The following is a 13,903-nucleotide window of genomic DNA, read 5'->3' on the forward strand; positions in this document are numbered from 1 at the left end:
TGCAAAACGTTATGTTTGGCGTAAAAGCAACACAGCTCATCACCTTGAACACACCATCCCCACTGTCAAACATGGTGGTGGCAGCATCATGGTTTGGGCCTGCTTTTCTTCAGCAGGGACAGGGAAGATGGTTAAAATTGATGGGAAGATGGATGGAGCCAAATACAGGACCATTCTGGAAGAAAACCTGATGGAGTCTGCAAAAGACCTGAGACTGGGACGGAGATTTGTCTTCCAACAAGACAATGATCCAAAACATAAAGCAAAATCTACAATGGAATGGTTCAAAAATAAACATATCCAGGTGTTAGAATGGCCAAGTCAAAGTCCAGACCTGAATCCAATCGAGAATATGTGGAAAGAACTGAAAACTGCTGTTCACAAATGCTCTCCATCCAACCTCACTGAGCTCGAGCTGTTTTGCAAGGAGGAATGGGAAAAAATTTCAGTCTCTCGATGTGCAAAACTGATAGAGACATACCCCAAGCGACTTACAGCTGTAATCGCAGCAAAAGGTGGCGCTACAAAGTATTAACTTAAGGGGGCTGAATCATTTTGCACGCCCAATTTTTCAGCTTTTGATTTGTTAAAAAAGTTTGAAAAATCCAATAAATGTCGTTCCACTTCATGATTGTGCACCACTTGTTGTTGATTCTTCACAAAAAAATACAGTTTTATATCTTTATGTTTGAAGCCTGAAATGTGGCAAAAGGTTGCAAAGTTCAAGGGGGCCGAATACTTTCGCAAGGCACTGTATATACACAGTGCATTCAGAAAGAATTCAAAGCCCTTAACTTTTTCCACATTTTCTTACGTTACAGCCTTATGCTAAGATGGATTAAATATTTCCCCTTATCAATCTACACACAATACCCCATAATGACAAAGCGAAAAACAGATTTTTAGACATTTTTGCAAATGTATTACAAATAAAACAAAAAAATACATTATTTACATACTAAGTATTCAGACCATTTGCTATGACACTAAGTTGAGCTCAGCTGCATCCTGTTTCCACTGATGATCTTTGAGATGTTTCTTCAACTTGATTGGAGTCCACCTGTGGTATATTCAATTGATTGGACATGATTTGGAAAGGCACACACCTGTCTGTATAAGGTCCCACAGATGAAAGTGTATGTCAGAACAAAAACCACACATTACAGCCCCTGGAGTTTGCCAAAAGGCACCTAAAAACTCTCATGAGAAACAAGATTCTCTGGTCTGATGAAACCAAGCTTGAACTCTTTGGCCTGAATGGTAAGTGTCACATCTGGAGGAAACCTGGCACCATCCCTACGGTGAAGCATGGTGGTGGCAGCATCATGCTGCGGGAAAGTTTTTCAGCAGCAGGGACTCAGAGACTAGTCAGGATTGAGGGAAAGATGAACGGAGCAAACAGAGAGATCCTTGATGAAAACATGCTCCAGAGTGCTCAGGACCTCAGACTGGAGCAAAGTTTCACCTTTCAACAAGACAACAACCCTAAGCACACGGCCAAGACAATGCAGGATTGGCTTTGGTACAAGTCTCTGAATGTCCTGGAGTCGCCCAGCCAGAGCCCGGACTTGAACCCAATCGAACATCTCTGGAAAGACCTGAAAATAGCTGTGCAGTGACGTGTGTCATCTAACCTGACAGAGCTTGAGAGGATCTGCAGCGAAGAATAGGATAAACTCCCCAAATACAGGTGTGCCAAGCTTGTAGCGTCATACTCAAGAAGACTCAAGGCTGTAATCGCTCCCAAAGGTGCTTCAACATGGTACTGAGTAAAGGGTGTGAATCCTTATGTAAATGTGATATTTCAGATATGCACTACCATTCAAGTGTGGGGTCACTTAGAAATGTCCTTGTTTTTTGTCCATTAAAATAACATAAAATAATCAGAAATACAGTGTAGACATTGTTAATGTTGTAAAGGACCATTGTAGCTGGAAACGGCAGATTTTTCATGGAATATCTACATAGGCGTACAGAAGCAACCATCACTGGGACCACGCAACCTTCATACCGCTCAGGAAGGAGACACATTCTGTCTCCTAGAGATGAAGGCACTTTGGTGCGAAAGGTGCAAATCAATCCCAGAACAACAGCAAAGGACCTTGTGAAGATGCTGGAGGAAACAGGTACAAAGGTATCTATGTCCATAGTAAAACAAGTCCTATATCGACATAACCTGAAAGGCCGCTCAGCAAGGAAGAAAACACTGCTCCAAAACCGCCATAAAAAAGCCAGACTACGGTTTGCAGCTGCACATGGGGACAAAGATCGTACTTTTTGGAGAAATGTCCTCTGGTCTGATGAAACAAAAATAGACTGTTTGGCCATAATGACCATCGTGATGTTTGGAGGAAAAAGGGGGAAGCTTGCAAGCCGAAGAACACCATCCCATTCGTGAAGCACTGGGGTGGGAGCATCATGTTGTGGGGGTGCTTTGCAGCAGTAGGGACTGGTGCACTTCACAAAATAGATGGCATCATAAGGTGAGAAAATTATGTGGATATATTGAAGGAACATCTCAAGACATCAGTCAGGAAGTTAAAGGTTGGTCACAAATGGGTCTTCCAAATGGACAATGACCCCATGCATACTTCCAAAGTTGTGGCAAAATGGCTTAAGGACAACAAAGTCAAGGTATTGTATTGGCCATCGCAAAGCCCTGACTTCAATCCTATAGAAGATTTGTGGGCAGAACTGAAAAAGCGTGTGCGAGCAAGGAGGCCTACCAACCTGACTCAGTTACACCGGCTCTGTCAGGAGGAATGGGCCAACATTCACCTAACTTATTGTGGGAAGCTTGTGGAATACTACCCAAAACGTTTGACCCAAGTTAAACAATTTAAAGACAATGCTATCAAATACTAATTGAGAATATGTAAACTTCTGACCCACTGGGAATGTGATGAAATAAATAAAAGCTAAAATAAACCATTATCTCTACTATTATTCTGACATTTCACATTCATAAAATAAAGTGGGGATCCTAACTGACCAAAGACAGGGAATCTTTAGTAGGATTAATTGTCAGGAATTGTGAAATACTGAGTTTAGATGTATTTGGCTAAGGTGTATGTAAACTTCCAACTTCAACTGTACCTGTATATACATATATTTTGAGATTCATTTATTTAAATTGACTGATTTCCTTATATGAACTGTAACTAAGTAAAATCTTTGAAATTGTTGTATGTTGCATTTATATTTTTGTTCAATGTAATTTAACTTATTTGAATAAAATAGAAAGGATATTTTTCCCATTCCTGAGCGAGTGCGCATGTGAGGTGGCTATGTTGAGTGTAAAAGTGATAATTTAAAACAGATCTTATACTCTAGATTTAGAGTAATTTGACAACTTTAGTTGAGAATAATACAAACCTTGGAATGTCTTATAAATCAAAAAATATGATATATGACATATGACAAAACACATGATGCCACTCATATTCATCATATTGATGATTTGAAAAAGTCTAATAAAATACACTTTCGCTCTGTTTCTTGCCTCAGGCTGCACATGCTGTTCTCTCATTAAGTGATAACATTCTCATCCATCAGACTATTTTCAATTCAATCTCGCCTTTACTAATATTTGAAATTTGTTTTGATTTAAAATGGCCATCATCAGATAGGTAGGAACAGGGGTCGGGGTAAAACGATGTCATCCATATCAAATAGTACATCACTGGGTCCAAGCTTCCTGCCATCCAGGACCTATTTTTATACATTTCTTCTTAACTCTAACTCTGCATTGTTGGTTAAGGGCTTGTCAGTAAGCATTTCACGGTAAGGTACTGTTGTATTCAGCGCTTTCCTTTGGTTCCCTTTTCATTTCTGCCAGGTAGGCTTCTCTGGTTTTACAGCGGAGCAATGTGCTTAGCATCTGAGAAATAAATATAGTAGCAGTAGAAAGCCTCTAGCTCCATACCGCCCAAACTCTGTATGCCATGGGCTCTCCAACCCTGTTCCTGCAGCTACCCAGTGCTTAGTTTGCGAAACCAAGTGAAATCTGTTCAGGAACATTGATAGTAACATGTTTTCACAACCAAACATATTTAATTAAACTGTTGACAGTGTTGTTTAAAAAAAAAAAAAATTCTGCAGTGCGTAATGTGCATTAGTGCAGTTTGGAACAGTTCAGAAGAACTCAGATGTTACAGAGATACTACAGAAAGATGACAGAGAGTGGGTTCTGAACTGATGGTTGGTCCTTTTACACACTGTCTCTTTTAGGTGGAGTGGAGCAGACTATGTTCAGTGTCTAACAGTTGAGGGTAGGACAACGCTTGAGGAGCATTGTGAAGTTACTGTAAGAACATAACAACTAGGTGCACCACTGTTGGGAAATGATGCCTACTTACGGAGTTCATCGAAGTGGGTCTCTATGCCGTCCACCCCAGGCACAGAGCAGATGAGTCTGGCCTTCAGGAAAGTGCTCCACTTGTTGACCAGACAGCAGTGTCCACCATCATCATTCTGCAGGGGGGAGACAAACACAACAAGTGGACCGGTCCACAGATTCAAACCAACAGCTGTTTGATACAGACAACTAGCAGCCAATACTAGCTTACAGAGAAGTTGAGAGTGAAAACATCAGATCTGTGGATCAGTCTGTCCACCCCATCTGTTGTGGACAGACGCCTGCCCCTACAGAGAGGTGGGGAGGGAGGTGATGCCCAGGGAAAATTACTCACAGCCCAGTAATCCTTGCAAAACATTACGAAACGTCTTCATCATGAAATGTCCAAGTTAAAAATCATAGAATCCTATATTTGCAACAATTTATATTGGAGTAATATGCTACTGAACATCATGCAAAGGTTAGAATATTTCATTGTTTTGTAGCTCCAACAAAAAAATGTTATGTACTCTGAAATTGTATCAACATGAGCACTCTTTCTACCATGTATTGTGTGTATACTGTATCTACGACAGTAGTGTTATTTCCAGTGAGCGTCATCAGAGAATTTGTCCTTAATGGCCATGTACTCTTAAAAATCAGCATCCGGCACAGCCAGAAGAGGACTGGTCACCCCTCACAACCTGGTTCCTCTCTAGGTTTCTTCTTAGGTTCCTGCCTTTCTAGGGAGGTTTTCCTAGCCACCGTGCTTCTACATCTGCATTGCTTGCTGTTTGGGTTTTTAGGCTGGGTTTCTGTATAAGCACTTTGTGACATCTGCTGATGTAAAAAGGGCTTTATAAATACATTGATTTGATTTATAGGACAGTGACTTAGGATCCAGAGACAGACAGGACCAATGTCCCAACGGTCCCATATGAGACGTGCAGCAAGAGGGGGAAGGTTTGCACACAGCACAGGGTTACCCTCTGACCCCCTCTAAGGGTAAACAATGTTCTGAGTCACTGCAGCCACTGGATACGTACATCATTAGATCAACATTACCCTGAGAGTGTTATGTGTATCTGTGTTTATGTGTATATACTGGAGGCCAAAGGCAAACTCTCCCACTCCAACAGAGGGGACAACAAGCATTCCATTTAGTTTGGTTTTCTTAGACTCCTCATTGGCTGTTGAGGAAGTGGGGGGCAGTGATGATTTAAGGGGATTTTCCAAGGAGACCCCTCTACTCTGGGGATGTCTCAGTATCAGGAGTGGCAGGGTACTGGGTTTGCAGGCTCAGAGGTCACAATATGAGACAAACCCTCACAATTGCAGTAAGAAAACATTTGCAGATAATGTGGTAGTGTGGCCACTTACCAGACAGATCCTGCCTATCCTGGACTGGGCCATGGGACTCTGGCCCATCTCTGAAGCCTTCTCCCGGAAGAAGAAGTACAGCTTGTCATCATTCTTCTCAGCACTGTCTGGGATGAGGTGTGCCTTGATGAATATGGGATCTGAAAATAGAGAGAAAGAAAGAGAGAGCAAGAGTGAGAGATAGAGAGAGAGAGAGAGAAAGAAAGAGAGAAAGAAAGAAAGAGAGAGAGAGAGTTGAAGACGAGACAGATGCTAGTGAGAGTCAGTTGAGGCCTCAAGCTGAGCACACGTCACTACATTCCAAATCAGTTTTATTAATCTCACTGAATGAGCACAATATGGCATCAACCTCTCTTCCCCATGATAGCTCACTGAATAGGGCACTGCTGGACAAATCAAACTGATCCTGTCCTCTCTGCTGCAACAGACACAACCCATATGGGGGCAGACCATGTGGGGGGTGGGATGGGGGAGTACATAGAATAGGTTAGAGATGAGTTCATTAGTCACAGGGATGCAGCTGGAACTACTGGGTACAGTGAAAATCTTATGCTGAGGGCTCCAACAGCACAGGTCTAAATCAAATTAAAATAAGAAAAGAAAAGAGAAGTGAATGAGAAAAAATCTAGATAATAATAATAATAATATATACACATTTACAATTGTAGCAATGATAAATTACCATTGGGTGGTGGGGGCAGGGTAAGAATCTGTTGGGGAATGCCCATAAGGGGAGCAGCAGGGGAGGAAGTGAGAAGTGAATGAAAAAACAGTAATAAAAATAATAATATATACATATTTACATTGTAATAGTGATAAATGTCCATTGGGGGGGTGGGGCAGTGTAGGAAGTCTGGGGGCAGGAGGGAGACAGGGGGAGCAGGTGCCTATTGGTTATTCAGCAGCCTGATGGTCTGGGGGTAGAAGCTTTTGGCCAGTCTTCAAGTTATTGCCCTGATGCTCCTGTAAGGTCCGCGTCTGAGAAGCGGGGAGAACAGGGCATTGCTCAGGTGGCTGAGGTCCCTGATTATCTTCTTGGCCTTCCTGCGACACCTGGTGTTGTAGGTGTCCTGTAGGGCAGGCAGTGTACCCAATGGTGCGTTAGGCAGTGTACCGCCCTCTGTAGCACCTTGCAGTCCGCGGTGGTGCAGTTGCAATACCAGGCTGTGATGCAGCCCAACAGTATGCTCTCAATGGTGCTCCTGTAGAACACTGTGAGGGCCCTCAAGGACAGGAAGAATTTATTCAGCATCCTGAGTTTTAAGAGTCGCTGTTGTGCCTTCTTCACAACATTCTCCGTGTGGGTTGACCATTCCAGCTTCTCAGAGATGTGCACGTTGAGGAACTTGAAGTTTCTGACCGTCTCCCCATTGATGAGGATGGGGATGACCCAGCCTGGTTCCGCCTGAAGACCACAATCAGCTCCTGGCACCATGCCGTTAGAGTGCATACGTCCTCCCTGTAGGTCGCCTGGTCATTGTTAGTAATCAGGCCAACTGCTGTCATCAGAAAACTTGATGCAGTCGTGGGTTTATAGGGAGTACAGGAGGCGACTGAGGACACACACTTGTGGGGCCCCTGTGTAGATAATCAGTGTCGAGGAGGTAACGTTGCTTACCTTCACCACCTGATGGCGGCCCATCAGGAAGTCCAGGTCCAAATTGAATAGGGAGGAATTCAGTCCCAGGGCCATGAGCTTTGTGGTGAGCTTAGAGGGCACTATGGTATTGAAGGCTGAGCTGAAGTCTATGAATAGCATCTTCAAATATGCATCCCTTTTGTCCAGGTGGGTGAGGAGAGTGTGCAGTGCAATGGCGATTGTGTTGTCTGTGGATCAATCAAGGCGGTAGGTGAATTGTTGAGTGCCAAGTGTGTCGGGAGGGAGGAGGTAATGTGGCCTTTGACTAGCCTCTCAAAGCACTTCATGATAACGGAGGTGAGTGCTACGGGACGGTAGACTTATATGGGGGGTTGACCATGTGGGGTGTGGGGTGGGGGGGATACATGGACTCATATGGGGGGTAGACCATGTTGGGGGTGGGATATATGAACCCATATGGGGGGTAGACCATGTTGGGGGGGATACATGGACTCATATGGGGGGTAGACCATGTTGGGGGTGGGATATATGAACCCATATGGGGGGTAGACCATGTTGGGGGTGGGATATATGAACCCATATGGGGAAAGCAGGATGGATCAGGACGACATAGTGTGGCCTTGGGACTGATGAACAGGACGGAGATGGGGAGTACCTCCTGCCGTGGACTCAGCCCTACTAATCAATGGTGACACTTTCCTCTCAAAAACACTGACCTCCAAAACACACTGACTTCCCAAACACACTGACCTCCAAAACACACTGACTTCCCAAACACAATGACTTCCCAAACACACTGACTTCCCAAACACACTGACTTCCCAAACACACTGACTTCCCAAACACACTGACTTCCCAAACACACTGACTTCCCAAACACACTGACTTCCCAAACACACTGACTTCCCAAACACACCGACCCAGCAGCACTTATGTGTACACAGGGCGTCTAGTAGCAGATCAATGTACAAGGTATTTGAGGTTGGGTAGCCAATATGCTCTTGCAAACTCTAATGTAATTAATTGTTATGCCATACATCCCAGACATGAAATGCTACCAGACATGTATGGCATGACAACGAACCATAGAAGACTTGGCTACAGCACAAACGTGACAAAGCATTTCCTACTGTATTGATGTGATAGGTATTGTTGACTTTTTAATGGCTGAAACAGCTAGAGGCTTAGACCATATAAACAGTATGACACACAGAGGTGCTATGAGACAGAACAGGAATGTAGAGACTGAGGAATCAATTGATACCTGATGGAAATATAAAGACAAATGCCATAGAGAGATGATGTCTGTCAGGATGAGACGTGAGACGTTACCATTTAACCATTTGGAGTTGTATTGATCCGTCCTCATGGCAGTCTGTTTCCCTAGAGTACGGAAGATGGACGCATCTGTCCCCATGAAGTCAATGTAGACCCCAGCGTAGAGCTCCCCATCTGTCAATCAGAGAAAAAGAGATTAATGGAATGTTATAGAAAGTAAAAAATCTATCGGTTGACAGGAGGTAAACCATAGGTGATTCGTGACTGCTATCACGAATATGGCCCTGTTTTCTGTAGGACAATAACACATGGTACCCCTCCCCTCCACATAACCAACCAGCTGGTGGCCAGGGTCAGGCAGGACAGTGAGGAGGGAGATCCCAGGGCAGACACTGGGGACCTGGGGAAGGATGTGGGGATGTAGTCTTTGGCCCTGGTCTGGTCATGGTAAGCAGTGTGGGGTGGAGGCCTGGGAAATGCCCACCACCAGTTGCTTGTGGCTGAGTGTGTGAGTGAGCAGGTGCTGCCCCAGTATGGGACCTGTTTAGAGTGTTGACAGATCTCCCGAAAGACAAGACAGTATTTTCCTTCTATAATCCCATCAGATTGAACCCCTTCACACTGGGGTGGGTTGGCAAGGTGACCAAACATGGCAGAAAAACTGGGGTCAAGAGAGGTACATAGAAAGCCCCCGTATAAGAGGATAATTCCTTGTTTTGCATCTGCGTTATTGTGGTATGACTGGCTGTGTTGTAGGTCAGTTATGTAGCAGCTGAGTCGCTACAGTAAATGGATGCTAGTTAGTTCCGCCCTGGTCAGCTCTAGGTGTGGGATGACATGGGAAGTCACAGAGCGGGGTCATGCGAAGTGTCACACACCCTGGGTGGCTGGGAGGTCAGTGGAGCCATGCCAGAGAGGAAGAGGTCAACAGCTAAGTCTGACCAACTGTCTGCAAGCTGGTGTCAACACCAGGCCACCTATTGATATGAGAACTTACATACTACTCCCTTTATCCACAAATTACAGTAAATATACTGTGCAGTACATAGATGAATACTTCTCAATACAGCAATTCACTTTTCAGTATAATTTTATGATTATGAGAATAGTATAACAATTGGATTTTTTACATCGTCACAGGGTAACTACAATTGAAGAGAAAATGGTTTTAAAAGAGGCAGAAGTTTTTGAATGAGCAAGATCTAGTGTGACTTGCCAGTGGTGCATTGATTCCACAGGGGTTGGACTGACCATAAAGACTCTTTGTGGGGAAGAGGAATATAGCTTGACGGGGAAACAATACTTTTGTTTCAATAACAGAGACACTCAATTCTTCCAATATTGGAACAAGTGACCTGAGAGAGAAGAGGTGAACAGGCACTTACTGATCAAAGCTGAGACGCTGTTGAGTTTAGGGTCGTAAGGACATTTGCCTTTCCCCGAATCCACTTTGCCTGGCTCTAAACGGAAGATATATTCCTGTAATAGATAGCAAATCAAATGTTTTTTGTCACATGCTTGGTAAAACAACAAGACTAATAGTGACTTGCTTACTTACGGGCCCTTCCCAACAATGTAGAGAGAATAATAGAAAAATAATTGAAAGATAATAACACATGAAATAAATAGACAATAACTAATGATATCTTTACACTATATACACAGGTTACCAGTACCGAGTTGATGATAACTTGGCTATATGCACGGGGTACCAGTACCGAGTCAATGTACAAGGATACGAGGTAATTGAGATAGATAAGTACATATAGGTAGGGATAAAGTGAGGACAGAAACAATTAAATATGTAAACATCAATTATTCTGTTGTTTCCATGAGAACACAGTTGATTCAGGCCTTATTTATGTATTACAAGTGATTTGGTTTTTACATAACGCAACCCTTTGCAGGGAAATACAGACACAAGGAGGACATACAGGGAATGCAGGTTGTTTATTGGGATGAGTCTTGTCCTGGAGGCAGAGCTGAGTGATTTTTACTAGATGGGTGGGTTGCAAAGTCAGCATTTGCCCTAGAACAAGCATTTGCTTTTTGGTCATAATTAAGGTTAGGTTTAGGCATAATGTTAGCAGTGTGGTTAAGGTTATGGTTAGGTTTAAAATCAGATTGTATGACTTTGTGGCTATGCCAGCTAGTGACTACCCTGCAGAGCTGCCTCCAGTACATGAGTCATCCCAATAAAGGTTGGCACACAAATATGTGTCCTTGTTTCTAAGCACAGGTCTGTCAAATGCTGTGTTAGTGTGCTGAACCAAACATCTATGTAAAACACACTCACACACCTGTATTAGCTTTAAGCAAGGGAGTCTGAAGTGTATAAGGTCAGTTATTGGCAAAATGGAGTGCTTGAGCAAAAATGAGGAGAGCGATCCAAAACGAATCCACCATGCTCCTAGTGTTAGAGATGTGGAGAGTGGCTCTGAAGTCCATGAGCCAGGACGGCATTGGCTTTGTGTCAACATTTGCTTTGTGTCAAGTAGCTTACTGTACCCCTGAGGACTGGTAATAATAATGCTTATTTTATTTTAGAATATGTGATTAGACCCCATTTCTCCAACATCATAATCAGCAGCGTCCATTTTGGATGTCAACAGGCTCTACATGATGACAGGGCCTGTCAGACACCAGATGGGCACATGACCCAGGTCCCAGGTCCCAGACCCCAGCCCCCTGCTACAGTAGCCTCCCCAGGTCCCAGACCCCAGCCCCTTGCTACAGTAGCCTCCCCAGGTCCCAGACCCCAGCCCCTTGCTACAGAAGCCTCCCCAGGTCCCAGAACCCAGCCCATTGCTTCAGTAGCCTCCCCCAGGTCCCAGAACCCAGCCCCTTGCTACAGAAGCCTCCCCAGGTCCCAGAACCCAGCTCCTTGCTTCAGTAGCCTCCCCCAGGTCCCAGAACCCAGCCCCTTGCTTCAGTAGCCTCCCTCGGCCCAGGTGACAGCTCCTTGCTACAGCAGCCTCCCCAGGTCCCAGACCCTAGGTCCTTGCTACAGTAGCCTCCCCAGAACCCAAACTGCAGTCCCTTGATACAGTAACCTCCCCTCAACCAGGGTCCCAGAGCCCAGCCGTTGCTAAAGTAGTCTCCTCTTGGCCTAAGTCCCAGCCAGTTGCTACAGTAGCCTCCCCTCGGCCCAGGTCTTAGACCCCAGCCCCTTACTACAGTATTCTCCCCTCAGCCCAGGTCCTAGACTCCAGCCCCTTGCTACAGTAGCCACCCCTCGGCCGTAGGCCCACCTTTGACTCCACAGGCCCTGCCGTAGTGCTGAAGTCTGCCGCCCGGCTGGTCCTCCCTCCGGACTGGGGTGCCTGCAGGTAGAGGGCCTAAAAAAGAGGACACGTGCCACGCGATTACCACGAGGGTCCCATCGACTGCACCCGAAAGGGACAACCCAAAACCAACTGAAACTCAGTGGAAAAATCAACCCAAGAGTTGACCAGAAGGAGAACAGAAAAAGCTCAAAGAAAGACCCATGACCGAAACACAACCATGACCGCAACAGAAGAAATGAGAGTGGACTCTATGACATTTCAAAAAATGTACATGTAAAAAATTTGGCAGACACCAGAGCAATTAGGGTTACGTGCCTTACTCAAGGGCACAGACAGATTTTTCACCTACTGACCAACTCTCTTAACAGCTGGACTACCTGCCACCCCATGAGAATCAATGAGAAGAGAACCTAAAAGTAACAAAAAAGAACTATGTCAAGCAAAGCACGATAGAGAGAGTTCAGTGACGTGAATAAATCAATATGGATAAGTTTCAGAATCTGCAGCTATCTAGGTTGCCAAATACATACAGAAAACATGCCATGCCATGCAAATGAAAACATAGACACAAGGTTCAGCAACATAAAAAAGACAAATGAGACCCATTTGGGTGAAAAGCAGAAAAGGAGCTCAAAGTAAAGTGAACTCAGTGAAGACGTGAGGTAATATCTGGAAAACCTTGGGAGCTGTCTGAGGACTCAACATGCGTGAGGCCTTTGGAATGATAACTGGGAGAACTTCCAAACAAATGGTTTCTGTTTACACCTCTAATTTTAACCATTGAAAACCTTTACAGTTCAAGCGATGTAGCTAGCAGGGCCTGGGGGAGAGGATGAATGTCAAGGGGATGACTGGCCTGTACATTGAAACCTAAGCCCTGCAATGAAGCGTTGAGACTAAACAGGCAGGATAGTAACAGTAAGTGTGCACTGGGGACAGCAGCTGCTGCATCTCTGATGGCCGCTGGTCTATGAGGGAGAGAGGGAGAAACAGAGGGAGGAATGGATGGAGGGGGTGAGTTACAAGGCTGATGATGGATGAGAGGCTCCATCGCTAATGATGGCCTTTCAGAGCCTCCCAGACAGGTCAGAGCACGACACATAAACAGGTGAGGGGGGAGAGGAGACAGCCGCTAGTAGAAGATAGTCCTGGTTGTTTTAGACACACAGTCAACATTCTCTTCCCTGCAGTTCTTTAGCTGGCGGTTAGCTTCCTATGGTGGCAGTTAGCTGTCTCTCCAGTAGGAGTCACTGTAACAGTGTGACACAAACTGCCAGAATAAAGGAGAGTTAACCACCTGTGAAGAGCTCATTATCTATTGGGGCATTTCCACTGAGGATTGACTCCAGTGTTTTACATCAAAAGGCTCAAACTTTTCTGTTTCCGTCTACTTGGGCCGGCACCCGTGTCTCACTGGGCCATGGCTCTGGTGGACCTGCTCTCACTTGGAAGCAAGACCCTGGGTACTTTTTGTAGCTTTAATTTACATAACAATGGCTAACTGTGAACTTTAACACCTACTCACAAAGCAACAGTCTTGAATGATGCAGAGGTTGTTGATTCTGCTCGCCACAAGGCTTTAGTGTCACACTCCTGATGGAAACACAATTACACTATAGAGTTTACATTAACATAAAACACTAGCGGCCCACTAAGTCTCAATGGAAAAGCACCAATATGAGCCTTTCTCTGGGTTCACCAGACCATGGATAGAGCAAATCAATGTGAAAAGGGGAGCAGACAAGGAGCGGAATGAGATTTTTTGACCCTGAGTTGATTGACAGATCTGACTCTGAAAGAGGGGAGTACAGGAGTGTGACCATGGTTGGCTACATCTTGTCTCTGGTTACCTGGGACCTGCGCCCGCGGTCCACGTAGGTGCAGATGGGGTTGTATGCCCCTGTTCCACACACGTACAGGTGGGTTCGGTTCCACGGCTCGATCAGACGGATGAAGTTCCCACATTCCCCCTGACGGAGACAAGAAAGAAAACGCTGTCAGTAGGATACAAGGATAATCATT

The 13,903-nt window shown here is 44.9% G+C and overlaps 1 protein-coding gene across 5 annotated transcripts in view; it reads right to left on the bottom strand.

Annotated features, from left to right (window-relative positions):
• Window positions 1-13,903, bottom strand: part of LOC110494673 (semaphorin-3F) — a 108,661-nt gene that overhangs the window by 16,448 nt on the left and 78,310 nt on the right. For 3 of the 5 annotated variants that reach the window (XM_021569947.2, XM_021569946.2, XM_021569945.2), the window contains exons 5-10: window positions 13,732-13,851; window positions 11,846-11,932; window positions 9,980-10,073; window positions 8,649-8,768; window positions 5,717-5,856; window positions 4,359-4,473 (exon numbers count right to left, since the gene is read on the bottom strand). In XM_021569947.2, the coding sequence (XP_021425622.1) occupies window positions 4,359-4,473; window positions 5,717-5,856; window positions 8,649-8,768; window positions 9,980-10,073; window positions 11,846-11,932; window positions 13,732-13,851 (676 nt within the window). The remainder of the gene's footprint in view (window positions 1-4,358; window positions 4,474-5,716; window positions 5,857-8,648; window positions 8,769-9,979; window positions 10,074-11,845; window positions 11,933-13,731; window positions 13,852-13,903) is intronic. The other 2 variants (XM_021569949.2, XM_021569948.2) reach the window with 1 other exon arrangement.

This window comes from Oncorhynchus mykiss, chromosome 17 (assembly GCF_013265735.2).
Source record: "Oncorhynchus mykiss isolate Arlee chromosome 17, USDA_OmykA_1.1, whole genome shotgun sequence".
In the NCBI taxonomy this organism is placed as follows: Eukaryota; Metazoa; Chordata; class Actinopteri; order Salmoniformes; family Salmonidae; genus Oncorhynchus; species Oncorhynchus mykiss.